This window comes from Halichoerus grypus, chromosome 7, assembly GCF_964656455.1.
Source record: "Halichoerus grypus chromosome 7, mHalGry1.hap1.1, whole genome shotgun sequence".
Lineage (NCBI taxonomy): Eukaryota > Metazoa > Chordata > Mammalia > Carnivora > Phocidae > Halichoerus > Halichoerus grypus.
In genome coordinates this window covers 71276039-71302786 of record NC_135718.1, presented here as the reverse complement: position 1 = coordinate 71302786, position 26748 = coordinate 71276039, and the positions used below count along the sequence as shown (strand labels likewise).

Genomic DNA, 26748 nt, shown 5'->3' with positions numbered 1-26748 from the left:
CCTCTCCTGGATTCACTGAGAGCTTTATCCCTCTTAATGGGTCATTCAAAATTGACCTCGGCTACCGATAACAATCTCAAGTAGCCACCACTGACTGACTAAGTGGTCACGGGATAAGTGTTTTCTTTGTATTTTCTCATTCGATCCTCAAAATAGGCAGATACTATCATCCATTTCATTTTGTAAACATGAAAACTTTGGCTCAGAGAGGTCATGTAACTTGCCCAAAGTCACAGAGCTGGTGTGTGGCTGTGCAGGGAGGCAAAATTTCAGGTCTGTCTGATTGCAAAGTCAGTGTTGATCTATAAAACCAGGACAAGTAGGATTCACAGAATTCACCACTGCCAACTATACTCTGAGATTTGAATTGAGGTTTCTTTTGTGGCTTAAGCATAACATTTTCAGGTTAGTGAAAACGTGGTTGAGCCTCACGTAGTGTGAGTTACATACTTCTAGAATATTCCTCGTGCAATATTTTCCTGTAATGCTAAGTCTGCTCATGTAACAACACAGAGGCTCTGGAGAGAGCAGGTGATGGTCATTTATTAGAGGAGTGCCAGGCAATTGATTGTCTACTTGTCCTTTCTGGCTTAGTAGCTCACTGTTAGGCCTCATTCTACATCACACACTGAATATGTTTCATATGCAAATGCTACCCGTATTGTGTACAACTGTTCATGAAAAGAAAGAAATAGAGATAGTAAGACAATAAGTGACTTTTTCTTCCTTCCAGGAGAAGAAAGGGGCAAGTGACAAGGCAGGCAGAGTTCTGGGCCAGGGGATACACATAATGCAAAGATGCTGCTTGGAACAGGTTGACCTCGCTAGGCCACAGGGAGAGAAATAACTAGAAAAAAGAGGGAGGGATGCAGAGAGCTGAATTTCAGATGATTTGGTGCATCCCCAAAGGTGCTTGAGTCTTTCCAAACTTGGGGCTGAAGTTTCAAGGAAATGAAGGAGCCCAAGGGTTGATTTTCTCCTCAAGACGTAGAAGGCTGGTCTCCAGCCTCTTTCTCTGTCTTCTCTACTGATTCAATAATAAAGGGCTGCAAGCTCCCCGTCCCCCTCCCCCCCGCCCCGGGGCTGTGCTGTGCAGAAGAGCTGAGGGAAGGGGTTGGTGGGGAAGAGGTAGAGCCCTCCAAGCCACACTTGAGGAGCCCAGGCGCCCGGAGGTCATTGTGAGAGGTGGCACCAGGGGACTATGGTCCCCCAGCTCCCACCTCCAGCTCTCCTCTTGGGCGTCCCCACCACAGGTCACAGGATCAGCCTGCTCCATATTGTGGGGCACCCAGTCTTCTAGCACTAGCAACCCTCCTGGGATCCCCCTGGCCCTTAGCCTGGGGCCCACCCAAAGTGCTGGAGCGAAGCTCACTCTTAATGCCCCTGACAGCAGAGCAGAGCTGAAACACCCTACGGGGGTTTGGGGGGCAGAGCCTGGAAGTCCTTCCTCAAGCCTGACGTTCCTTTCAAGATCCCAGTTCTATCCTTAAAAACGACATGTATATTTTACATTCATATCATATCGGGTGTTCTTGGTTTGCACTTGGGAATGTTTGCTGCCTATTTCCTGCACTACAATGTACTTTCCAGGAAGGCCAGTGGTGCCTGTCCTGTGGTTTCACACGCCCCGCCCCCCATCTTCTAGATCAGGGTGTCCCTGGGGCAGAATGCTGAGTTTGAGGCGAAAATAAAGGAAAGGAGACAACTGAACTTCTCCCTGTCTCTCCTTTCTCCCACCTTCCACCACCCCCCTCCACGTATCTCATTGACCTGTCCGAAAACAGGGACTCGGGGCTTCAGACTGATGGGTAACAGTGGCCCTAGCACAGAGAAGGGCCGGGGGGGTGGTGGGAAAGTTAGCTAGAGGGGGAGGAAATGTAGGCGCAGGAGACACCAAGGTCAGCGTGTGGCAATTACCCTCTTACTGGTGGCCCCACCTCGCATGGTGACCCCACTGTAGCCTGTCCGGCCCCTGGGGGCTCCGTCCTGCATCCCTTATGGCCCCACTGCTCCCTCTCTGATGTCAGGCTGAGGGGAAGGAGCCAAACCCCTTGAGGATCAAGGAGGAATGAGAGAGGTGGGCGCAGCATGGAGTCTGACCACCCCTCAGACAAGCTCCCCACTCTGCTCAAACTGGGATGGACTGCGTGCCCTCTGCCAGACTGAGCCCCGTGGGGTGCACTGTGGATGTGTACACTCTGGGGCAATTCTGAGCAACGGAAAGGACAAATTGTAAATAGACTTCCCCTCCCAGCTTCTGGCTGCTCTTATCCAGCAGACTATTAGAGTTTGGTGGGATCGTCTAGTGGACCCTTCTGATTTCAGGGTGTGGGAAGGGGCTAGCCGTGAGCCTTGTGGTGCTCCCCCAGGCTCTGTGTGCTCTGGGTCCTCCCCTGTGCTGCGCTCGGGTGGCAGGGGACAGCCTCCCCAACACAAGGCAGTCGGGATCAGACGCTGGAGCTACCATTCAGGGACAGCCTCTCGTGAGATGCTGAGAGCACTGTAAAGATTGAAAACATCGGCTAGAACCGAGATGGGACCTGGTCTTGGAAAAGGCACAGGATCCCCAGGAATGTGCTGCTGGGGTTCAAGGGCCCACGTGAATGATCTCTCAGCATGCCTTCTTGTTTCTGCGTCAGTCCCTCCTGGTTGGAGGGTCTTGACTCTTGTGGGCAGTTATGATTAGCTGCTCAGCAAGCGGAGGATCCCGTCTTCCACGTGCCCTGAGCTGTGGGTGGGGGCGGGGGGAATGGTCTCACCCACCGCCCTTTCTCGGTCCAGCTGCTGAGCACAGCTGGGTGGGCTTCGGCTATAGTAGAGGCTGTACTTCATGCCGCCCGAGTTCTACTTGCTCTCATTCTAGTGCTGCTTTTGCTAAACAAAACTGCCTCCTTTGATGTTCGTCAGCTTCTGACACGGTCACCAAAAGTACTGGGCTGATCCAACAAAGCCCTCCAACTGAGAAGGAACAACAGAAATAACAACACCGAGAAAGAACAGTTACCGGATTTTATGTGCCGGGCATACACCATCTTATTTTATTCTCACAACTCTTCTCTAAAACGAGTACTCATCTACCTTAAAATGAGGTAACAGAGGCTCAGAGACGTTCAATAACTTGCTCAAGGCCGAACAGCTTATAAGAGTGGAATCAAGATCCAAACCCTAGCCACTTGACTCTAGGCGAGAGCACCTCCCTGTTGGGTCAGAAAGCCTGCGTCTGGAGAGCCAGGGAACACATAGAAAGCAGAGTCGAAGGGTGACACAGTGGCCAACTTGGGCTCCTTTTGATGGTCACCTCTGATGCTGTAAGTGGCCAAGATCTCTCTGGCGTGAGATGTTTGCTGCTTGTTGGTCAGTCCACGGGACCTGGACCAGTTGATGTTTCGCAGGAACCACAGCTCTTGTGATTTGAGTCATTGTCTTAATAAACACAGGTGCGCTGTGCAGTCTGTTCCCACAAACATAATGCTGGGGCTCCTTCATCTTCTTTCTAAAAGACTCTCAGGCTCGTATGCTTGGCCCTCCAGTAAGGTGAACCGTGTCATTTCCCTTCAATCTTTGGAAATTCTGTGCCAGCTAACCCAGCAGTCTGAGAGAAACCTAAGAGAACCCTTGCACCAGTTAGATATTATCCGGGATCTGAGTTTCCATCTGTTCTCAAGGGGAAATTTCCCATCACTCTGGCCACTGAGGGGGTCTCTCCCAGATTTTGCTAGCTCTCCGAACTCTTAAAGACGAGAAGGGGGAATCCGCCATGACTTCGAGTGGGAAGCTCTCAGATGGCAGGTCACATGCTTCCCAGAGGAGTGATGATCGTTAGAGAGACCCACAACCGCACAGTACGTTACGGGTTACACGATTGCATCAGCAGCACCAGCCTCTTAGACTTTCATTTCAGTGCCGGCCTAGTGATGGCTTCAACATAAGACTTTGTTCAGTATACAGCTGTCAGCACAGACCCAACTGGCCAAGTGGCCAGGATGACCAGACTGGATCACAGGTCAGGGACATCAGGGGAGATAACCCTCTTAGCCATGAACAGCAACAAAGGGAAGATCTGGGTGTGCCATGCTGTTCCTCTGAGCCTAGGAGGGTTTCAAGTATTTTCTAACTCTTTCTCTTAACCTCAAAAAAAAAAAAAAAAAGTCCTGCTTAGAGGCAGAATTCACCTGGGTTTCTCTTCCCAGTGAACATGATCCTCTCTGGAATTTGCTTTGGACATCAGAAACATGCCAAAAAGTTTCATGAATTCTCTTGGGATTTTGCATCCAAATAAAGTCACCACGGGCCCCAGGACATCTGAGTCTTCAGAGTCCAGCCAGGCAGGCTGATGGACAGATTACTGCTGGAAGTACCTGCATTTCTTGTGGAGATGCATGAGATCATTTATTTGCTGAAAGCTTTTCTGGGTGGTTAGCAAGGGGAGTGAGTTTTTATTCCAAAATTAACATTAAGCCTCAAAACAAATTTTCCCCCTACTGCAAGCCAGAAATACTCCTCAGCAGTTGACTCATGTCCCCACTGCTGTTTGAGTAACTAGGTGGGTGTGAATCCTCCACCAGGGTGATGTCATTGTTCCCAGGACAATGAGCAAAGGACACAAGTAAGAGAGGGCCCTGGAGTCTGCCCCCTGCCAGGTGCCAGCACGGTTCAGGGGAATGGGACTGCCCATCAAAAGGGCTCTCAGCTGCCTGGCTGGCCCACAGGGCCTGAAGGTGCAAGAAGAAGTTAGTGATGCCCCCCCCGCCCCGCCCCCCAAGAGAACTAGCTGCAAGGCCAAATCCAAATCCTCCTTTGTCCTTGTTTGCCGGCAAGGTGGTGATGGGGCAGTAGCAGCTCTTGGCCACTAGAGGGAGACAAGCAGAAGCCACCAGGATTCCGTCAACGTGAACTGTCCTCTCGATCCTTTTATTCAGGGTGAGTCCTTGTATGTGCCACACAATCATATTTCACACCACTGTTAGACATTTGACTAGCTGAGTTTGACTAGATTTTAATGGGATTTGCTGAGTCTCGGTTCTGACAACAAGAGGTAATTCGAGGACAGAATCTCACTCTCCCTTTGCCTGGGGTGTGGAGGGAAGGAAACTGCCCGTCCACCATCTGGATTTAGCACAAGTGTCTGTGGCCCACTTCAGCTTTGTACACACGGTCCAGAGAGAGGGCGCACTGAGACTGCCCGCCCGTCCATGTGGATGCGGAAGGATCCCCCCGCTTTCAGGTACATCCTAAGCAAAGAGGGACAGGGTTAGCAGAGAGCTCTGGGCGGCAGGGTGCGGCTGCCCTCGGGAGAGAGGGGGAGAGCACGCAGAGAGGGGAGAACATCGCCATCCCCAGGTTGGGTCCCCGACGGGCACACACGTTAGGGAATGCTTACTGAAATGCTTGAAATGAAAGGTGCTTTAATGAATGCTTGTCGAGTATGGTTTGCAAGCAAGAAAGTTTGCAAGGCACACGGAGACCCAGGCTCCTTTTCTGCTGCAAATCGGCAAAACAGTGGTCAGCAGTTTAGGCTTAGGATGCAGCACATGGAGCCAAGCAAGCCAATGGGCAGGTTTTGGTTGACATGACCGAGTGAGGGAGGAAGACAGATAATAAGGAACTTACCCTCACTCCCATGAACCTGTCCCTGAGAACGATCCATGAGAGCAAGAACACAAAAGCTTTGTTGCAGCAGAACAACACGGAGACATCCGTAGTGTTTACTTTCTTTATTGCATGTAAGTACAGGTAGTTTGTGAGTGTCCAAAGAACACCAAAGGGTGCTGCCTTGGTAAAAAACACCTTCAAAGTCAAGCCATTGTCTCCAAAAAATCGACAGCACTCCCTAAAACAAGGAAAGAGAGGCAGTGTTATTATATTCTTGGGTTGAGACAGACCATTTTTCCCCTATACCCATTTTTAAAGCAAATTAGAAGGGGGGTACAAGCCGTTTATTCTGATTTTTTAAATTCTTTTTTTTTTAATGAAAATCTATTAAGTAGCTCTCCGACCTGTTGCTTTAGTCCATTGAAGAAAATGTCCCACGGTGATCTGACATCATAGATTTATTCCTTGGGCTCATGCTACATTTGGAACTGATGGTTCTAGACAGAAGGCACGGGCGTGTTGGGATTATCTGATCTGAAGAGAGGGCCCAGGTCCATGGCGACTGACTGAGGAATTCTGTCTCTTGCTTGGTAAGAGAAGGAAGTCACTAGACCTCTACCATGGGGGAAGAATACTTGAAGAGAACTCATTGAGACATATTTTTTAAAAATTTGCCTCTGGCTAGAATTGTCTTTGTGGTCAGGCAGCCAATACGTTTTGGCTGCGATACCACTAGTGGTAACGAGCTATGCATTTTCTCCCCGTGAGGCCGTTTTTAGAATCCGTTATTCCACCACGTGGAAGTTCATGTCTCCACGCCCCCTGAGAAACTAGCACAGGTCCAAGAGTTCAGCCTCTGTGAACAGAGAGTGGGATGAGGAAACAGCTATAGAAGGAAGGCTTTCAATGTCATTCTCGATTCCAGGGGAAGGACCATCAGTGTATGAAAACCCATTTCTGAAAACCAAAGCGGAAGAAGGCAGCAGAAGAGGCCAGGGGGTAGAGAGAGTGGAGAGAGCCCCGAGAGGGGCTTGGTCTGCAGACCTGGACTGCTGGGGAGCCAAGGTCATTGCTCTGCTGCCCTGACAGCCAGACAAGGAGACAGATGAGCAAGGAGCACGGCTCCTATGGCCGCCAACACCCAGGCTCACACACAGGGCCCAGCACAGCTGATGTATCAGTAAGTGAGGACGGGAGTCAGTGAGAGGAAAGATAAAACTAAAATAAGCCAAATACCCCAGCGTTGGGAGAACAGCTGCGGCCTCTGTCACTTAAGATTAAAATGCAGCGGGAAAGGAGGAAAATTAAAAGCAAGAGTCAAACGGGATTTGGTGTGATTTTTAATGTAATTCAATTTGTTCTCATCACCAACCCCAAATGAAATCTGCCCTTGTTCACTACTCGCCTGTGGGAAAGCCCCAGAAGAAACAGGAAGCTCATTACCTTTCACTGAACTCAGAGTCCTATGTGGCTTCTAAACCAGCGCCAGGGAAAGTGTTCGAATCACTAAATTTACCACGAAACCAATTCAACTGAATTGGTTCCAGTTTGACTTTATAGAGACAAAACTCTCATCTGATAGGCTGATATTTCTGTTGCTGTGTGATTTTCATACAGTATTTTCTATGGGGTTTTCTCAAGCCCCCGTTCATAGAACAGTCTTCTTACCCTCGAGAACAAAGACCAGGGATGGCTTCCTTGGTGTTTGGGATTTTCTGCCAGTCCTTCTAGCATGATCAACAGGAAATACAAATCTTCTGTCCCACCACTAATGTCAACCTATTTTACATTTTTTTTAAGTAGGCTCCACGCCCAGCATAGAGCCCAAAGCGGGGCTTGAATTCATGACCCTGAGATGTAGACCTGAGCTGAGATCAAGAGTTGGATGCCTAGGCCAGGTGTCCCTAATGTCAACCTATTTTAACTCTACTTAGAGGTTACCCTTCTTAAGGGACCACAATGCAAGTAGGATTTCCAAGTTTCCCAGACTATTATAAAGAATGATTCATATTGTGGCAGGGGCCATCCAAAGTCACTTGGACAACCTTATGTCCTCTCTGAGAATCTAAGTATGATTCTTCCAAAGTGTGATGGTTTTAGAAGTGGTGGGAAGAGGGATCCATCCTGGAGATGGAAAAGGCAAGATTTCTGGGCCCAGCAGAGCTCTGTTGGCCCTTTGTAGACTCATGGTGGGGAGTACAGCTCAGGTGGGGAGATCTTGGTTCTAAGGAGACAAAGATGATTGGCCCCTGAGCCAGTGAGCCTAGTGCTGTTTTCAGACCAAAGGCTGTCCACTAATCCATGTCAGCTGGGTTGCCCACATGTACCCTTGATTGCACAGGGACCCAAGAGATGATGAGCACAAATCCATTTCTTCCAGATACCTCTTTTTGGTATACAAAGAATAAAGTATAGTAGATACTCCCTTGACTGTTTTCCACTTAAATGACATGACAGCTGAATGCCCTTCCTTCCTTGGCAGGCTAAGTGCCCAAGGCACTTAGGTTACTCTCTGGCATGCATAACCCCTTTGGTTCCTACCAACTGAGTCATGTGTTGGCCAAGATTTAGATGTTGTTTGTTTCCAGTCCTGCTTGTGCCAATTGTTCTTAGTTATTTCAACTGCATAATTTATTAAATATTTCCTAAACCAATGAAATGTGAGAAAAGAAAGTTGTGTTTCTCCTATGAAAAACTAAGTTGAGTGTTTCAGGGAAGAGTCAATAAAAGCAAGTCACTAAAATATTGCTCTTGAATTAGGTATGAATGAAACACTGTGTAGGATAGGAAAAATTGTAAACATGTGTAAGTTCTACAGTCCTATTATTTGGCAAATACCTATGCTCTTGGTATTCTTTAAAGAACCCTGATTAGGATAGCCTGGTTTGGTGGAATTGAGATGGCCAATCATTTTTTTTTTTTCCAAATCAGTAAGCACTTGTTTATAACTTGTTATATTCACAATTTTAGACAAGTCACTCTGGCTGATGCAGAACAAGTAAACAGTCCCTGCTCTTGAGAACATTATAGTGTGATTGGGGAGATACAACTGATTTCCTCAACAGAAAGCAATGCAAGTTTAAATATAATCACATATTAGATGGTGTGGAATATAAAAATGCTATAGAATTCATGTTTAGTGGAGAGATTTGAACCGATTGGACAAGGCCTCATACAAGATATGGATTTTGAGCTGAACCTTCAAGGATAGGTAGGATTTATTTTATTTTATTTTATTTTTTTAAAGATTTTATTTATTTATTTGAGAGAGAGAGAATGAGAGAGAGCGAGTACATGAGAGGGGGGAGGGTCAGAGGGAGAAGCAGACTCCCTGCCGAGCAGGGAGCCCGACGCGGGACTCGATCCAGGGACTCCAGGATCATGACCCGAGCCGAAGGCAGTCGCTTAACCAACTGAGCCACCCAGGCGCCCCAAGGATAGGTAGGATTTATAATTAGGGTTGGGGGAGAGAGAACGTCCTCGGAGAGAGAAGAGAAGAAATAATATCAATGAAACAGGAATGAACGGCTATAAAAAGGAAATTAAATAAAGGATAGATAAGTTAGAGAAATTAAGTAGAAGAGTTGGAATATAAAGCCAAGATAATTTCTTGAGAGAGAGAGAGACAGAGAGAAAAGATAAGATTAGAAGGTCAAGCCAGAAAGTCCAATATTAAACTAAAAGAAACTCCAGGAAGAGAAAATGAGAAAAATGAAGTGGAGAAAATTATAAAATACATAAATCGAGAAAGTTCTTTAGAAATGTGGGATATGGGGGCGCCTGGGTGGCTCAGTTGGTTAAGTGACTGCCTTTGGCTCAGGTCATGATCCTGGAGTCCCGGGATCGAGTCCCGCATTGGGCTCCCTGCTCAGCAGGGAGTCTGCTTCTCCCTCTGACCCTCTCATGCTCTCTCTCTCTATCTCATTCTCTCTCTCAAATAAATAAATAAAATCTTAAAAAAAAAAAAAGAAATGTGGGATATGAATCTTCATAACAAAAGGGCCTACCAGGCACCAAGAAAAATGAATGAAGAAAGAACCAAAACAACGCACATACTCGTGACATGAGGGATCAAAATAACAATAAAAAGCTCCCAAGAGAAATAAAACCCGTAGGTCCAAGGGGTAGGAAATCGTAATAGCATCTGACATCTCAACAACCAAAATGGAAGCGAAACCATAATAACCTTAACATTTTTCAAGGGAAAGTTTTTTTTGCAAACCAGAATTCTATAACCAGCCAACCATCAATCAAATGGGATGGTAGAATAAAGATATTTTCAGTTATGCAGTACTCGAAAACATCGACTCCCATGCCACTAGAGGACAGGCTGCACCAACACCAGGGTGTAAACCAAGGAAGCGGAAGGTATGGCAGCAGAAGGCATGGCTCTGACACAGCCAAGAGTCAAAGCTAGTGCCACAAGGAGGCTCCACGGCAGACCACGTAGGTCTCTGGGAGTGGAGTCTCCAGGAAGTCTTGTGATTACACCAGCACAGGGAGTATACTGATAGGTTTTTTAGATGGCAGAACATTTAGGAAAAAAAACAGCAATCATTAACGGAAATCAGGTAAACGAGACAAAAGAGGCAAATGTTACTGGCAGGAGAAATGACAGATTGTTCACAAAAGGAGACAAGAGTCAGTGAGCAATATTTGCATGCTTATAATAATGAAAACACTGTTAACCAAACGCTGGGATAGCATTATGTTGGAAGGATCGGAATCTGGGCGAGTTGGGCATAGGATGGGACAGAAATCAATAGATGTCTACATTTAAGAAATATGGAGATAAGACTTCAATTTACATAAATTGGCATAAATACCACAAGAATTAGGAGTGGCTGAGAGTGAACAGGTGTGGACAGGGGTTGCTGTTTTTTAAGGATTCTTTTACTGCTATTTCGCTTTTCCAAAGTATGTATATGTATTAAATTGCTAGAAATAAAAAACTGTTTAAAAACACATAAGAGAGAGGTCAAGTCGCTGTGGCTAAAGCTGAAACATGAGTGCTCTGAGACAGTTCTGAGGAGTGCAGTTTGAAAACCACAGATATAGAGAAGCTACAGATAAAGATGCCAGAGACCAGACAGATCAAACAATGCCCTCAAGTTCAGATGGTGGTGGAGCCAGACCTGTGCTCATTCTCCACTGAACACTCAAAGATTCCCCTCTCTTTTGGATCCTTTCTATCACCATTTAGATAGGTCTAAGCCTCACCAAAATACACCCCCAAAGTGAAAGCAAGCATCTTGTCAGCCCCCTGTCCTCCCTCATCCCCTCTTTCAGAGCCAAGGTTTTTCAGAATGGTGGTCTGCACTCACGTCCGCCATGACTGCCTCTCTCGCTTTTCAGCTTACTAACCCTGTGTCAGCTCCCACCACTCACCCTTGGGATGATTACTAATGAGCTCCGCACTGCTAAATCCAATAGGCACCTGCCGGTGTTCATCTTTCTCTTGGAAGCCTTTGACATTGTTGACTGTTCCTCCTTGAAACACCCTTCTTGGCTTCCAATTCAGCACACCCCTCTTGGTGTTCTCCAACCTCTCCACACACTTCAAGGCTTCCTTCGGGTGACTTCTTTGGTATTTTCCTAGATTTCTCTTCTACTTCTTCCTCTCTTTGTCCTGCAAACAGTCACTGAGCAACTCACCTACTGTTCTGGTTTCAAAGCTCAACTGATGAATCTCTAGTTAAGACACTTCTTTTATTGGATACCATCCTGCATCCTGGACATCCCAGACACCTCAAATTCGGCCTTCCCAAATGGATGCGATATCTTCCCCCTCAACCCTCAATCACAACATGGTACCATGACTCATATTTCTACCCAGGCTACATACTTGGGAATCATTCTTAACTTCTTTCCCCTTTTCACATCTAATTCATCACCAAGGCCTATAGATTATTGCTTCTAAATATCTCGTTCCCGTGGCCACTACCCCAGCCCATGACTCTTCCTCTCTCCCTTGGACCACTGCTGCTAAAACCTAATTGAGCTTTTCTCTGCACTGTTGTCTCTTCTCCAATCCAATCCATCACATTCTCCATGCCACAGCCAGAGAGATCCTCCTCTCCACTCACTTTCCCTTAGGATAATGGCCAAGCTCCCCACCAGGCTTGCCAGGTCCTTCCTGACTTGGCCTTACCCTTAGCTTTATGCATCACCACTTCTCCATCCTTACTCTGAATTTCCCTCACCTTGAACTCATTTTAGTTCTGTGAATTCAGTGCTCTTTCTTCAACTCTGCTCTAGGTCTCAATGGATTCTCTATTTCTTTTTCCAGAAACACTCTTACTTTTTCCCTCTTTGGTTGGTTGGTTTCTTTCCATCCATTGGGCACCAGTTCATATGCCCCCTTCAGTGAAGTGCCCCTGATGTGTGCTCCCCACATGCCCTATACTCCTTATTATATAAACAGTATCCTCTATTATAACTGCACTTTACTATAACTGCTTATTTAATAATCTGACTTCTTCACTAAACTTGAGCTCCATGTGGTCATTATACTTTTGTTTCACCTTATATCCTCATAGCCTAAGACATAATATATGTCAATAATTTTTTTTTTACACAGAATGAATGTGCTTATTGTTTTATGGAGGACCAGTGGTTTTTAAACAATGATGCATAGACCATTAGTCTTAGACATTCCAGGGATCTTTTAAAAATATGGATTGCTTGGATTCAACCCTAGATATACTTGATCAAATTGTCTAGTAAGGGGCCTAGAATCCTATAGAGAATGGTGCCATTTATAGAAGGGGTACATTCTTGACAACATTCCATAGTTCAAAATTTACAAACCTTGATAAGTTTTCCCACAGTATACTGTATTTCTGTCTGCCAGCTAATATTAACACTGCCACCTAGCATTTCTAGTTCCCTTGGGCTCCCAGAGTTGATATTGTGATTCTTCTTTAACTTTTTAAAATCTTGAGGGAGCCACATTATTTGAAATTTTATGCATAAATGAAACATTAGTCATCCTTATATTTTGTTATTGTGAATTTGCATTAAAATGTGACTGCACTGTATTTTTAAAAATTTCCAAAGGATTCTCATGTGCACCTAAGTTTGGATCCAAAAGTTCATGCTGCCTCTCTGTGTCTTTGTTTTCTTTCTTTAAAAAAAAAATTTTTTTAATTGTGGTAAAATCTACATAACACAACATTTCCTAGCACTATTTGTTGAAAAGACTGTCCTTTCCCCATTGAATAATCTTAGCATCCTTGTCAAAAATTGTTTGACCATGTATGTCAGGGTTTATTTCTGGGTCCTCTATTCTATTCCATTGGTCTCTAAATCTGTCTTTAGGCCAGTATCACACTTCGTGTCAGTTCTGATTACTGTAGCTTTACAATAAGTTTTGAAATCAAGAAATGTGAAACCTCTGACTTTGTTCTTCTTTTTCAACACAGTTTGGCTATTTGGAGTTCCTTGACATTCGATATGAATTTCAAGATGGATTATTCTATTTCTGAAAAAAAATGCTGTTGGAATTTTGATAGGGGTTGCGTTAAATCTGTAGATAACTTTGGGCACTACTGATATCTTATCAATATTAAGTCTTCCAATCAATGAACACTGAATGTCTTTCCCTTTGTTTTGTGTCTTCTTTAATTTCTTTCAGGAATATTGTGTAGTTTCCATATACACGTCTTTCACTTCCTTGGTTAAGTTTGCTCTTAAGTATGTTATCCTTTTTGATGATATTGTAAATGTAATTGTTTCCTTGTCTTTCCTTTTTAGACGTAAATTAAAAAATTGAAATATAAAGTATATTTCTTCAAGTGCACAAAGATTAATTTTTATAAAGAAAAATCATACATGTAACACCCTCTCCACCAAGATATAGAATATGCCAGCACTCCAGAAACTTCCCCTGTGACCTCTCTTAGTCATTACCTGCTCCTCTAAATATAATCGTCATGGAGAGTTCTGTTTCAATAGTTTACTTTTCCTTTATAAAGATGGAACCATACATTATTTACTTTTTTGTGTCTGGTTTCTTTTACTCAATATGATATCAGGGTAAAAAATGTAAATCTGAGAGAAGGTTGGCGCATGGTTCTCTCCCTCACCCCTTCAGGTCTCTGCTCAAATGTCAGACAGGCCTTCCCAGACCCTTCTATAAAACAGTGACATCACTACCTCAACCACCCCCTCATTTCTTCATCACTTGGACTCACACTCTGTGACATATTTTACGTTCACATTGTTTTAATTGTCTTTGTTCTTTCAGCAAAAATATGAATACCATGAAGGCAGCAACTTTGTTTTATTTACTGCTGAATCCCCAGAGCCTAGAATAATGCCCGGTGCATCGTAAGTATTCTACAAATACCTGTGGACAAAGTGAATTCCTATTCCACACCAGATGGCTGAATTAGAATTTGGGGGGATAAGGCCAGAAATACGCATTTTTACCAGTTATCTCGAGTGTATGTACTCCAAATTCTCCAATGTAATTCATATCCAAAAAATTATTTTTAAAAGGTAAAAAAAAATTCAAATGTAAACCAATGAAACCTATAGATATCCTCCATCTTTAGTTTCAAGTGTCATCCTATTTCTGGCTATGCCAGAACATTGGTATTCTCAGAGAATTACTGCAAAGAAATGTGAAAGGGGTACTAAGTCTGTGTGTGTGTATTTATGTGTGTGTTACTTTCTTGATGTATGTGTGTTTGTCTTGTTCATTGTATTAAAATGTTTAAAATGAAAGAGAAAAAAAGACAATTTCCTGAAGGAAAACTTTATAGAAACAGCTATGGCTTAAATGCAACATAGCTAATGCCACCATTAAGCCAGGTGACTATAGATTATCAAAGATAGGACTCTCTATTTTTATTTTTTGTTCTTTTTAAACAGGGAGATAGAGAGAAAGAGAGAGAGAGAGAGAGAGAGAGAGAGAGGTGGGGGAGGGGCAGAGGGAGAGGGAGAGACAGAATCCCAAGTAGGCTCCCCACCCAGTGTGGAGCCCGATGTGGGGCTTGATCTTACGACCCTGAGATCATGACCTGAGCCAAAATCAAGAGTTGGACGCCTAACCTACTGAGTTACCCAGGCACCACAAAGATAGGACTCTTTAAGTTAGAGTCCAGATTATTTAATATCTTGTCACTTCCAGAACTTGGTTATTTGATCTACTTAAAGATATTGTGCAAATTGGTGTTTTACTTTCTTGTCATGTTAAGAAAAAAAAAAATCTTAGAGTGACTGACTTCTGAAGTAGAGGATTCCTACTACCATTAATGAAGATGGAAATGGAAATACACAGTTTCATTGATTATGTCCAAATGCAGTCTCTGAAGGAAGTAGGTGGGGTGGGGGTTAAGAGAGAGGGAATGTCACTTCTGCAGATGCTAAGGCACCCCAGACAACTCAATGCCGAGGTGAGAAATCAGACTCTTTAGTTTGTTCACGTGCAAGAACTACCCTTAAATACAAACCATTAGGATAGTACTTGCTGAAAGAAAACATGAGCAAGATCTCACATTCTAGAAAAATAACAACAACAAAAAAATGTGAGGCAAACACATGGGCTACTTTTATGCTAGCAGGGGGCTGGAGCAACCCAAGAAGTTTGGTGCAAACAGTATGGAAAGTCCCTGTGGCACATAGACTCATACATTTTGTAAGGACCTCCGCGTCAGAAACAACTTAATGCTGGTTTCCAAAGGGCCCACTGTTAAAACCATGTCAATCTGTCTTGGAGGACATGCAGGACAGGCCCGCTGACACCAGGCAGAGATCCACTGAACACAGCATGGTGCCAGGGAGATGTGATTCAGTGCCAGGGCAGGAAGCTCAGCACATAGCTTAGATCCTTAGAGAACAAATCCAGTCTTGAGCACTAGATAGGAAGACTACTGATTTTCTTCTGGATCTCTCTGTATTGAGCAACTCTGGCCTGCTTTTGTACCTATGGCTCAAATCTCTGTACTAGGCTCTTTCTGTAGGCTCATTAAGAATAATTCCATCAGCCAATGTTTTTGACTCCCACCATCTCTGTCCATAGCTTGTACTAAAATAAGCTTGCATTACTATTAGTATATATTGGTGGTGATACAATGTATTATCCAATTTCAGGGACAAACGCATACATAGTAGGAGATCGAAAATCATAAAGACTGACGGAATAATGTATAAAATAAAAAAACTTAAACTAAATGACTAATTTGGGCTTCCCTTGGTTCACAAATACAAACTGTATTTATTGAAAATAAAAATAATGCTTGGAAATATTAGCAGAGCAAAATTGGAGCCATTATCCCAGTTATACCTTTTTTCTCCTTCCTTTGCAAGGTCTTAAGGAATACGCTCAGTTGAGATAAAATGTCATTTCAATATATTTGATATGCAAAAGACAGTCACTGTGTGGGTTCTGGCTCAGAAGACATTAAAAAGAATAAAGAAATGGAAGCATTAAAAGAAGGCAACTAATCAAAGAATAAAAAAACTAGAAAACTGTGATAAGGAAGAAATGAAAATAGGTTCTAAAAAATCAAAAGAGTAAATCAAGAGAGCATTAGTTGGGATAGGCAGGGGGTAGGTGGGGACATAGAGATGCAGGATAAATTCCCGAAGTATTATTCAGCAACATGATCTCTGGGAACCAAATGGGAAGGAAACTTGTCTCTTGGAACAGAACTGCATTTCTACCACAGCCTCCCAAGGAGACGCTGGGAAATGCCAGAATCCCTTGGCATGTGGTAGATGGGATGGGCTCATACCCCTGTGGACAGCGGCTATCTTTTCTGTTACACTGGAAGATGACCTGCTGCATAGCTTGCCTTCAGCAGATGAACAAAAGACCGCCTACTTGATTCATACGTGAACAGAGGCATCATAGAAAAAGCCAAGTGGGTTGGGCAAGCTTGTAGAAACTCAGACGATATATTACACCTACTCACTTTGTGACTGGTTTGAAAGGCAATATGCTTGCTGTTTGTGGCCGATTTATATATCAGCTTGATCAAGATTTTAGGAAATAAAAAATTTTTATTTCATCTGGAATTCCAAGAAGTTACCTCATCCTACAAGTACTCTAAGTGCAGTCCCTGAGCTGAGCCATGGTCATTCATTCAAAAATGCAAACCACCAGATCAGTGCATCCCTAGGAAAACAGGGACAGGATCTCACTTTCTAGTCCATTACCAGCATTCACTTCCAACAAGAAGATTAATCCAAAACAGGTGCTGAAGCATTTGCACTATGAATGCATTTAAAGGTGATGTCAGCCATAGCTTTGCAACTATCACATAGGAGACAGGAAAACAAGAGAGTGAAGCTGGGAGGAAGCTCCTGCCCATCTTCCAGAGCTTGCGTGTGCCGCCATTTTGTGGGAGTAGAGAACTGACGAGGGAGGTTAGGAGTGCCCTAAATCAAAGATATATCTTTTTTCCCTAGGGTAGGACTTTTTGCCTGTAAGTTACTTCTTTTATCCAAAATGAGGTTCATGAGGTGAAAGAGCTCCTTCATCATTATAAAAAAGAAAAGCATTCACTGAAGAAGAAAAAAAGAGCTAATTAGGTTTGTGGCAAGAATAGCCAAGCCCTCAAAACGGAAGAGTCTCTCATGGAGACATTTATAGACAGAGGCTGGAACCTCATACGAAAGCCAGAAAAGAGGAGAAGATACAATCACAGGACAGAAAAAACTGGACTGAAATACTGACCTCACCCCAGTGACTGGAAAAGCCAATGAGCAACCTACTCATGTGGGTTGTGGTCAGAGCTAAGGTAGATATAGATTTTAATCATAATGATTGTTTTGCTTTAGTTACCATTCTTAAACTTCCATATGGTAAAAAAACCAACTTGGATTACAGAACGGTCCTGAAAATTAACTATCTTCTGCTCCTAACCCCCAAACCCCAGATCTCCTCAGAGTCAACCACCATGATAGGTTTGTGCCTTCTGAGAAGAGCCTATTCAGAGTCAAACATAAGTGGATACACTTTTTTTTACCACACAGATATTTATATATAATTCAAATTATATAGTAAAGTAATGAACTTATCCACATTGTGATTAAGGATGTAAAATAACTCCTTCACCTTAAAGGCCCTAATTAAAGAATCATGATGAATGGATATAGGCATTGGGGGATGGCCTGTGCCCTATGGCCTGTGCCTGCTCTATCTGGTGAAGAGGAAGCAGAAATAAAGGCAAAATATTCAAATTAAAGAAAACCTAAGTTCAGGGCCCACAGGAGGCTGCACTTTAATTTCAAGAAATGATCAAGCTGGATTCCTCTTTTCTACAATGGGCTTTTAAAAAGGCTAACTTTGTGGAACATTTTGTTTGCTTTCTTAAAGGAATTTTTAAAAACATAGAACAGTGTAAAAGAAAAATATGAAAGGAGAAAAGTAGTGTTACTCATGATGAAATTTTGACATATTTTTCTTTCCCCCATACAGATGTGTCTACCCACATGTGATCATTATGCACATGCAAGGCGATATCTTGTTTCTTAACTGACAATGTCTCCTAAGAATGTTCCCTTAGGATCAGATGGTTTTCTACTTACTGGATTTGTTTTTGTGTAGAACTGGAGCTGGTGACCTTCTGACGGATACTTGCATAGATATTCTGGTGATATTCTGCATCAAATTGGGGCTGGTGAATATAGTGTGACTGTCTCACTGTATAGTTGGATACTACATTGCTCCCAATTTTTTTTATTATAATAAAAAAAGGTGACAAACATCTTCATGCTTATAATTTTCTACAAATGTTAGAATTTTTCCTGAAGAATAATTGTATTCATAATAGAAAGTTGGGGGGAATTACAGATGACTCAAGTGTTTATAAAATTACCCACTGACTCACACGATTAGGGCATATCTGTATTATAAAGAAAACACGTGTCATGGAGAGAATGAGGTTCCAGACCCCTATGGTGTGCTTGGATGATCACTTTGCATTCAAGGGGTAGTTTCCCAGACATCGCATCTACTGCAGGGTTTTACTGAAAATAGATGGCAGAATGGCCTAGCAGCATAGCATATTTATATGGCCTGGGTCACTTGATATCTTCATCCAGTATCAAGAAGAAGACTGTAAGGTGGTTATAAAAGATATTCACCCCAGCATTAGCAGGAAAGTTGGACTCTATGAAATTGAATGTTTTTCAACCTTGAGATTCTGATATTAGAAAACAAAATCTTTCTAACAGGCAAAAGTTAAGAGTGGCTAGAAGTAGTGAACTATTGGGCAAATGTTTTTCCTCTTTTCCACCCCCCCCCTGCATTTATTTAGAGCTTTAAGCAAACAGAAGCAGCAGAGACCAGTTACCAAAGTAACGAATCAGGCTTTTGTTTATTTTGAAATGTTAAGATATCTTTTGGGGAATTTTAAGTAGAATCGTTTTCCCATGTAAGCCATTACTGCTCATAAGTAAGTGAAAGTGTGTTTGCATTTTCCATGAGTATGTTTCAATGTTACATATCATCCCTTCTGTAGCAGATTTTGCTATCCTTCCAACATAATGCTATCCCAGCGTTTGGTTAACAGTGTTTTCATTATTATATTTATCTATCTATCTATCTATCTATCTATCTATCTATCTATCTATCTATCATCTATCTATCTTATTATTGGTCAGTTCTAAAAACACATGCCTGAGACATTTAGAGGCAGAAAAAATAGGTCTTCCATGATGCTATTGACAATGTCCTTTTTGGAAAGTGATCCAAGATAAATAGAGGGCATTAACAGCATACAAAGAATTTTGGTCCCTGAGACTTCCTCCTAGGAACAGTCCAGCTTTAAGCATGTCTTGGAGAGGGAATATTCAAAAAGTACAGGTTGCATACATGTCCCACTAACTAGGAATTTCACAGCCTCCTCCACAGGAATCTGTTCTTTGTTTGGGGCCTAGCTGGTTCTTTTGCATGCACAGTCAAACAGCAGAAGTATCTGAAAAGTGCAGAGAGTGAACATCATCTTGTCCATATGGCTCCTGGCTAACGTGCTAGTCAGAATGAAGAAATTCTGCATTCTATGCCAAAGGTGAAGATCAAAGCATCAAAGACAGGATGACCCACAGCTTCCATTTGTGTGCAGACTAAAGTGCCAACTGACGTAGCTTGGCCACCTAGGAAAGATGAGCTCTCAGAGTTTCTGTGCATTTCGTCCCAATCTGAAACAGGCTCTCGATACTAGAAACTATTCTGCCTGCTGTAGGGAGTTCATTCCCTACTGCATGGAATAAAGCTCCTCTGAGAATTCTTGTTTGTGACAGTCTACTTAACCCAGGAGATTGGACAAGGTTTTCTGTAGCAGAAAGGCATGTAGGACCATCTCTGGCAGGATGGGATTTTTCTCCTGTGCAGGGAGGAGATCAACAAGCTGGACGTGGGCTCTTATGAGAGTCATTAGTGCTGAAACGGAACCAGTGGCTCAGGAAAGTCAACCTGCTTTAATGAAGCATATCCCCCTGAGAAGCACCAAGCACTGGTTCCACAGGTCCCAGAAAATAACAGCCACTGGGTTTTCTTTTTTTGCTACTTCTACTTCAGCAATGACCTGTTTTGAGTTTTGCTAAGCTGTCAAGAGTTGAACCAGGAATACATTTTTACAACACATGACCCAACAGCATTTTTATCACAGGGTGGAGAAGGCATGGCAGATCTGACAGACCTTTCCTTGGCTTTCTAAAAGAAGTTGGAGCTCAGACTTTGTGAGGGTGGGGTGATATGGGATCTGATGGTGGCTTCAGAGTCCCAGAATTGAATCCCATGGCCTTAGCAGATGCCTGAATTCACCTGCTGGCCAACCTCACTTTCTTCCCAGTGGGTGGTTATTTGCTCGGGGCTTTGGAGTGGTAGAAAGAAGCCTATTTAGCTCACAATAAGGAAGATGCTTCTAATACTTGTTCAACAAGAGAAGAACTGGGGGCTCCAACACTGTGCCTGCTTTTGTTCTCCCATACCATCTTTTAGGTATCTGGGATTCTATCAGTGTGGAGACATGATGACTGTAGAAACTCCAAAAATCTGATAAAATTTCCTGAAGACCTTGGGTGAGCAGCCCTCCCTCTCTGTTTCAGGCTGTCTCCCATTGTGGCAGTGGGAAGTCCAAGGCTTGAGACTGAGGCCTGGGTCAATGACCAGACAGGTGCTCTCTGCATCTGTCACCTGAATGGCAATGGCATTTTGGCAAAGGTCGGTGGCCAGAATGGCAATCTTCAGAGCCCAAGCTTTGCAAGGGAGTAATGTAGTATACAATGAGATATTTCATATAGCTGTCTCATAGATCCACTCCACAGATATTCAAAAATAGCATAATGGGATAGTTAAGTTACACTATGAGGATTCTAAAAGGTCTTTAGCCTGACTTTAGTCCCTTTATCATGCATGTTAATATCATCTGCTGTCCTTGGCCTTTCTTAGAGAAGCACGAGCAATATGTTGTCCTATAATCTGTCTGCTAAAGCTGGCTGCAGGAAGGAAGAGCTCCCGTCACAGAGCCCAGCTTGGAGAGCAAAGCACAGAAAGGGGACCCTGCCTTGTTAGGAACCGAGGCTTTTCTCTCTACCTGGCTGGGCTCAGTTCTGCTTAAGGCCACACTCCCGTGGGCTTCAGAAGTTCGGAGTCACTCCTCTATTGCTGTCCCCTTCATGGAGGCACCAGGTATCTCTTCCTCCAGGGCTTCCTCTTCTACCTCTAGCTCCCCGGAGGCACCCTGCAAATCTGGTCCCCTAATCCTCTTGGCCTACCTCCCTCACATCTCCACAGACTTTTATAATACTTTTTGCATCAGTGTCTCTTCCAACAGGCCACCGGTTTCTTCCTGGAAGAAGGAGCCCGTGTCTTAGTCACCTTAGCACCCGTCAGGACCTAGGACAGCTCCTGACTCAAAAAGTGTACTCAACAGATATTGGTGAATACATCACACAACTTAGCTCTTGATATTTAGACATATTTTGCCAATGCCAGGATATTTATACTGCTAGAAACTTTAGCAAGTGACTATCATAGAACTGCAGACTATCAGTGCTGGCAGGGACATGAGAGACCCAGCTTCCTTATTTTAGATATAGGCAAGCTCAGGCACAGAGGTGACAAGCTCTGCCCTGGGCTGGGGAGCTGGTTAGTAGCAGAGGTGAGTCTAGAACCAAGGGATTCTGATTCATTTCCCCATTCCCTGCATTTATTTTAGTGAAACCTTAGTGGTGGGTGATGTGTCAGGTAAAGTGGACTATCTTTATCATGGAATGAGTAGCTCTTCACCCACCCTGCTGGCCAGGACAGAATGAGAAAACAAAGCAGGGCTCTTTGCAATGATTCCCTTGCCGCTTCAGGCTCAGTGACCGTCAAACAGTGTGTGTGTGTGTGTGTGTGTGTGTGTGTGTGTGTGTGTGTGTGTAGCGCTGAGTGCAAAGAACCTGCCTCTCTGGATTTTGCAGAAGTGGGCATGTGGATTCAGGGTATATTCCCTGCAACTAATTATGCAGATGTGTGGGCAATGCTCTTTGCTATTTTCAGGAGATGTGTCAAAGCTATTTAAAACCATGGGCATAAATGTATCTTTATAAAGAAAAATTCAGGGAAGTTAGCCTCAAGGCTACCCCTTTGGCTTTATCAACAGATTTCTGCTTTTAAAAAGCAGCTTTCTTCAAACTGAAGAGATGTGAAGATTTGTGTAATTCAGTGTTAGATGAACAGGCTGTGTTTTCTTGATCTTGAACCTAGAGTAAAGCAAAGATGCCACAAACTCAAGAGGGGCTGAAAAATCAGTGTTGTTACTAAGGAGAACAATCTCACAAGAGCTGAAATGAAATTCTGTTGTCTCTCAAGGACAGAAATGCTCAGAGCTAGGGCTAATTCCATACTGTGCCATTGTGGAAAGAACTGATTTATATTAACTGTGTAGCTTTTCAAGGCTGGCATCAGGACGCTGCTGTGTGGATGTGTGTCTACTGATTTTGAAGGTTGTTTTCCTCTTTGTGTGTGTGTGTGTGTGTGTGTGTGTCTCCCTTACACACACAACCATAACTGCCCAATCCAAATGAACAGTAGAGACTGCTTTAGAATTGGATGGATTTCCATGGCACACACCAGTAGTTCCTTTGAAAAATAAATTAGATTGGACCTTAGGAGCTGCCTAAATACATACTGGTTGGCCCTGCATTACTGACTGAAGACACACATTGTTTACCCTTGAGGAAGTCACTGGTGGTTCCCTGAGATTCAAGGATAAAAAAAAATGGCTGAGAGAAAGCTGTCCTTGCTTTGGGGTATTTCTCTAGCTTAGAGAAAACTCTGGGGTACAACTGAGTTCCTGCTCTGGTTTCCTCCCATACTAGACTCAGACCTGTACCCAAGGAGCTGTTGTTCTCAGGAGTCCTGTTTACTCCAGAGTCTTCTTGATGGGGCTTCTGTTTCCTGTCTTACTGCAATTCCTAGTTATGGCTCCTTTCTGTTCATCCAGAGTCCATAAGCACCCAGTTCCAGACAGCTCTGGTTGTGTGAGACCAACAGTCTACACTTTCTAGGAAAGTGAAGGTTTTCAAAGTAAAATAACCCCATCTGCCGTGGGGGGCAGAGGTGTCTCAAGGCAGGATCTTGCTTGAGTGCCCTTTTTGGAAACCTGGTAATAATAAAACTTAGGAGTCTTGTCTTTTTCTTTCCTTCCTTCCTTCCTTCCTTCCTTCCTTCCTTCCTTCCTTCCTTCCTTCCTTCCTTCCTCCCTCCCTCCCTCCTCCCTCCCTCCCTCCCTCCTTCCTTCCTTTCTTTCCTTTTCTTTTCTTTCCTTTCTTTCTTTCTCTCTCTCTCTCTCCCCCTCTCTCTCTCTCCCTCTCTCTCTCTCTCCCTTCCTTCTTTCCTTCCTTCCTTTTTTGCTTTTGGAGCACACGTTGATTTTAGTCTATTGTGGGCAGTCTGTAAAAAAATGTTACTTTATTCACCTTTTAAAAATAAGTATTCTGTTTACATGGAAACATCTCGGTGAAGCATATATTGCCCATCTAATCAGCTTTTCAGTATTTGAAGCTAATCAAGACCCTTTTTAAATGACTGTGTGACAGAAGACAAAATAAAGTGAGAATTAAAAATAATCATATGCAGATTTTGGAGATTTAAAACCTGTCAGCATAATTTATGACACTTTTCAAGAGAGAGTGAAAATTGTTCATAACCTACATTCTACGAAGGGAAAAATAACTTTAAATTTTACCTCTCTAGTCTTAAAAAAAAGCAAAAAACAGAAAAAAGGAACCCTTATGTGGAAGTGTTCATTATTTTTTCCTAGCAACATTATTAGTCACAAATCATCATAAATCCATTGTGAAAAATACAGTCACAGAACAAGAAAACAAGACATTTCTATAAGCATATTATGATTTATAAGGAAACCTACCTACCTTTAACCTAGGCCTTAGAAATCTTTAATTGAAAAATTAATAAGCCATATGTCTCTAGGTCTCGGTTTTTTTTTTTTTTATCTGTGAAATGCAGGACCAGTTCAGATGATGCTTTTATAGTCAATCATCTATAAATATGGGATTCACATCCTAGTGGATTAAAAGTCTAGAGCTGGTAGTACCTCCCTGGAACAGAGGCCCGGGTACTGCTGCAGGAAGGCTCTGGTCTGCGAGGCGGCAGGAGGATGGGTCAAGCCTGCATGGCTCCTTCCTCTCTGATCCCAGGGGCTGCCCCAACCAGCGATGAGCCTTTACCTGGGAATATTAACCTCAGCCCAGTGTGGACCCCAGGCCCTGCGCTGCAAATGGCCAGGGCCCTTCTCCTCTCACATGGAGCCTTTGGGATGTACCATGTACCAGATTCTCATGTCCATCCTGGCCTTCCAGGATGCCCCACAAGCCCCACAACCCCCACAACCATTTCCATCAGTTTTGGGTGACAATTCAGGAAGCAGATGACTTAGCGAGCCAAAATCTTCTCTGCCCATGTTCTCCCTGCAAGCCCGGAATTGAGACCCCCCACTGGTCTGCAGAGGGTTGCAGCTCAGGAGTAGATGGCTTCCCTGTTGTGCTCGGCCACTTGGCAGGGATCAGCCTCCACCACTGCTATGCTTGCCAAGGCTCTAAACATGCTGAGTGGTCAAAACTTGGCACAAAAGGCAGCAGACAGGTGCTGGGAGCACGTCTACAGGGATGGATGAATCAAGGTCTCCCAAGTCCCTGCCCACCTCATCCCAAGACACACAAGCACAAGTCACCAGACCTGCAGCCAAGCCCAGGCAGGTGTGGCTGAGATTGTGAGCTACGGTGTCCCTGAAGCCAAGACAGCCGGCATCGCCCTCACCACTCTTCACCTCGTGTTCCCTTGTTGCTCTCATCCCACCTTGAAACCTGGAGCTCCTTTGTGTCCTCTATGCATATAGACCGCCATCCTATACATATGCAGACAGCCGATGGCTCCTGATACTTCTTGGCTTTTGCCTTAGAGTATATTTGGAAATTACCAGGTCCAACTATAGTCGTTTCTGTTTCCTGGATGCAAGAAGACCCTGATTGTTGTGAACACAAATTATGGTCGCTTCTCCAACCACAAAATCTCTCTAGTGGCCAGCTCTGTGCTACACTCTTGATGCAATCCACTTCTCCCCATGCTCTGCCAAGGTCTTGATGTGTGGTCCCAGGACCAGGAGCATCAGCATCGCCCCAGAGCTTGTGAGGAATGCAGAAGCTCAGGTTTCTCTTCAGATCTCCTCCTTGAGATCAGAATCTGCATTTTAACAAGTTCCCCTGGTGATCTGTGTGCACATCAGCATCTGAGAAGCGCTCCTCTAGCCATCTGGATTGAATGGCAAGTGTGGCCCATTGCCTTTCTGGCCACAGTGATTAGTGTGTGTGTGGGAGGAACAGGCATGTGACCCAGGCTGGGCTCTAGCTTTCAAGTTCCTGGTTCCAGTACCCCGGGTTCTTGAATTGTCTGGTTCATTCCAGCCTAAGGCCAGGTGCTCAATTCCTCCATCAAGTCTCTGAGCCTATACAATGTCCGTTCAGTTAAATTCAGTAAATTTTTTCTTTTATTTCTTAAGGTTATCTGTTTTTATTTATTTCTAATCTTAAATGTCCTGACAAGTGCCCTCAAAGTCAGAGGCTGGGGTCTCTGCAGAGCATCAGGATGAAGAAGGGAAGCTGACATGGCCTTCAGCATCTCCTCTGTTGGTAAGTGTCCCCCCCTTGACTCCAAGACACAGGGCAGGGAAGGCATCACTCCTGTCTGGGCTCTCCTACACCATGGAGTCTGCCCTGTGCTTACGGGACTCAGTTTGCTGGGGTATAATTACAATGTCTCAGTCTGGTGATATTTTATGTATGCTTATCTGAGGGTCTTCTGTACGTTTTAATCTGGAGATTACTATCTTGCATCATATCTGGAAACTTTTTCTTCCCATTATTCTTTTAAAAATTGCTTCTCCTCATTTTCTGTTTCTGGAGCTCCTATTAGATGAATGTTGTAGCTTTTAATTTTCTTATTTTCTTAACATTCTTTTTTTTTTTTTTTTTTTTTTTTTGTATTTTTCATCTCTGTATGTCTTTGTTTTATTCTGGGTGCTTTCCTCAGAAAATCTTCCAATTCACTAATTGTCCTTTCAGCTGTATCTGGTTTACTGTTTAACTCATCCATTTCTAGCATGTTTACATGATTTGCTTTCAACTTCACCCCCCACCTACAATGCCCTCTTCTCTTCCTTCTTTGAACATTTTAAATAAACTTTTTACATAAATTTGAAATAAACATTTTAATAAACTGCTTTTGGTTTGTTCAGTAGTTCCCTGGGTGTGAATTCTACCATTCGTTGTGGTTTGTTAACTTTCGCTGTCATGGTGGTTTTTTGTTGTTGTTTTGTATTTTGTTTGTTTGTTTGTTCATTTATTTATTTATTTATTTACTTTGTGATTTGTAAGTTTTGACTTTTGGCTCATTTTACATGGGGAGTTATTTTTTTGCAAAAATACCATATGTGCTGTACTATGGAGATGTCTCCATGGGGCAGTATCATGTTTATTTCTGCATGGATCCTATGGGTTTCCTGACACTTGGGCAGCTTTTTTGTTAGTTTTTTGGCTCATGGTTTGGTTCTGTTTGGTTTATGTGAACTGGGCTCCACATCTGCACATAGCATGGGCTTGGGGTTCCAGTTTCTAACAGGTGACTTTTTCTTCTCA

At 43.6% G+C, this 26748-nt stretch overlaps 1 protein-coding gene across 2 annotated transcripts in view; it reads right to left on the bottom strand.

The window, feature by feature from the left end:
- SLC35F3 (solute carrier family 35 member F3) overlaps nt 1-26748 on the bottom strand; it is a 375837-nt gene that overhangs the window by 8700 nt on the left and 340389 nt on the right. For both annotated transcript variants that reach the window (XM_036108660.2, XM_036108661.2), the window contains one exon: nt 5611-5830. In XM_036108660.2, coding sequence (XP_035964553.1) covers nt 5611-5830 — 220 coding nt within the window. The remainder of the gene's footprint in view (nt 1-5610; nt 5831-26748) is intronic.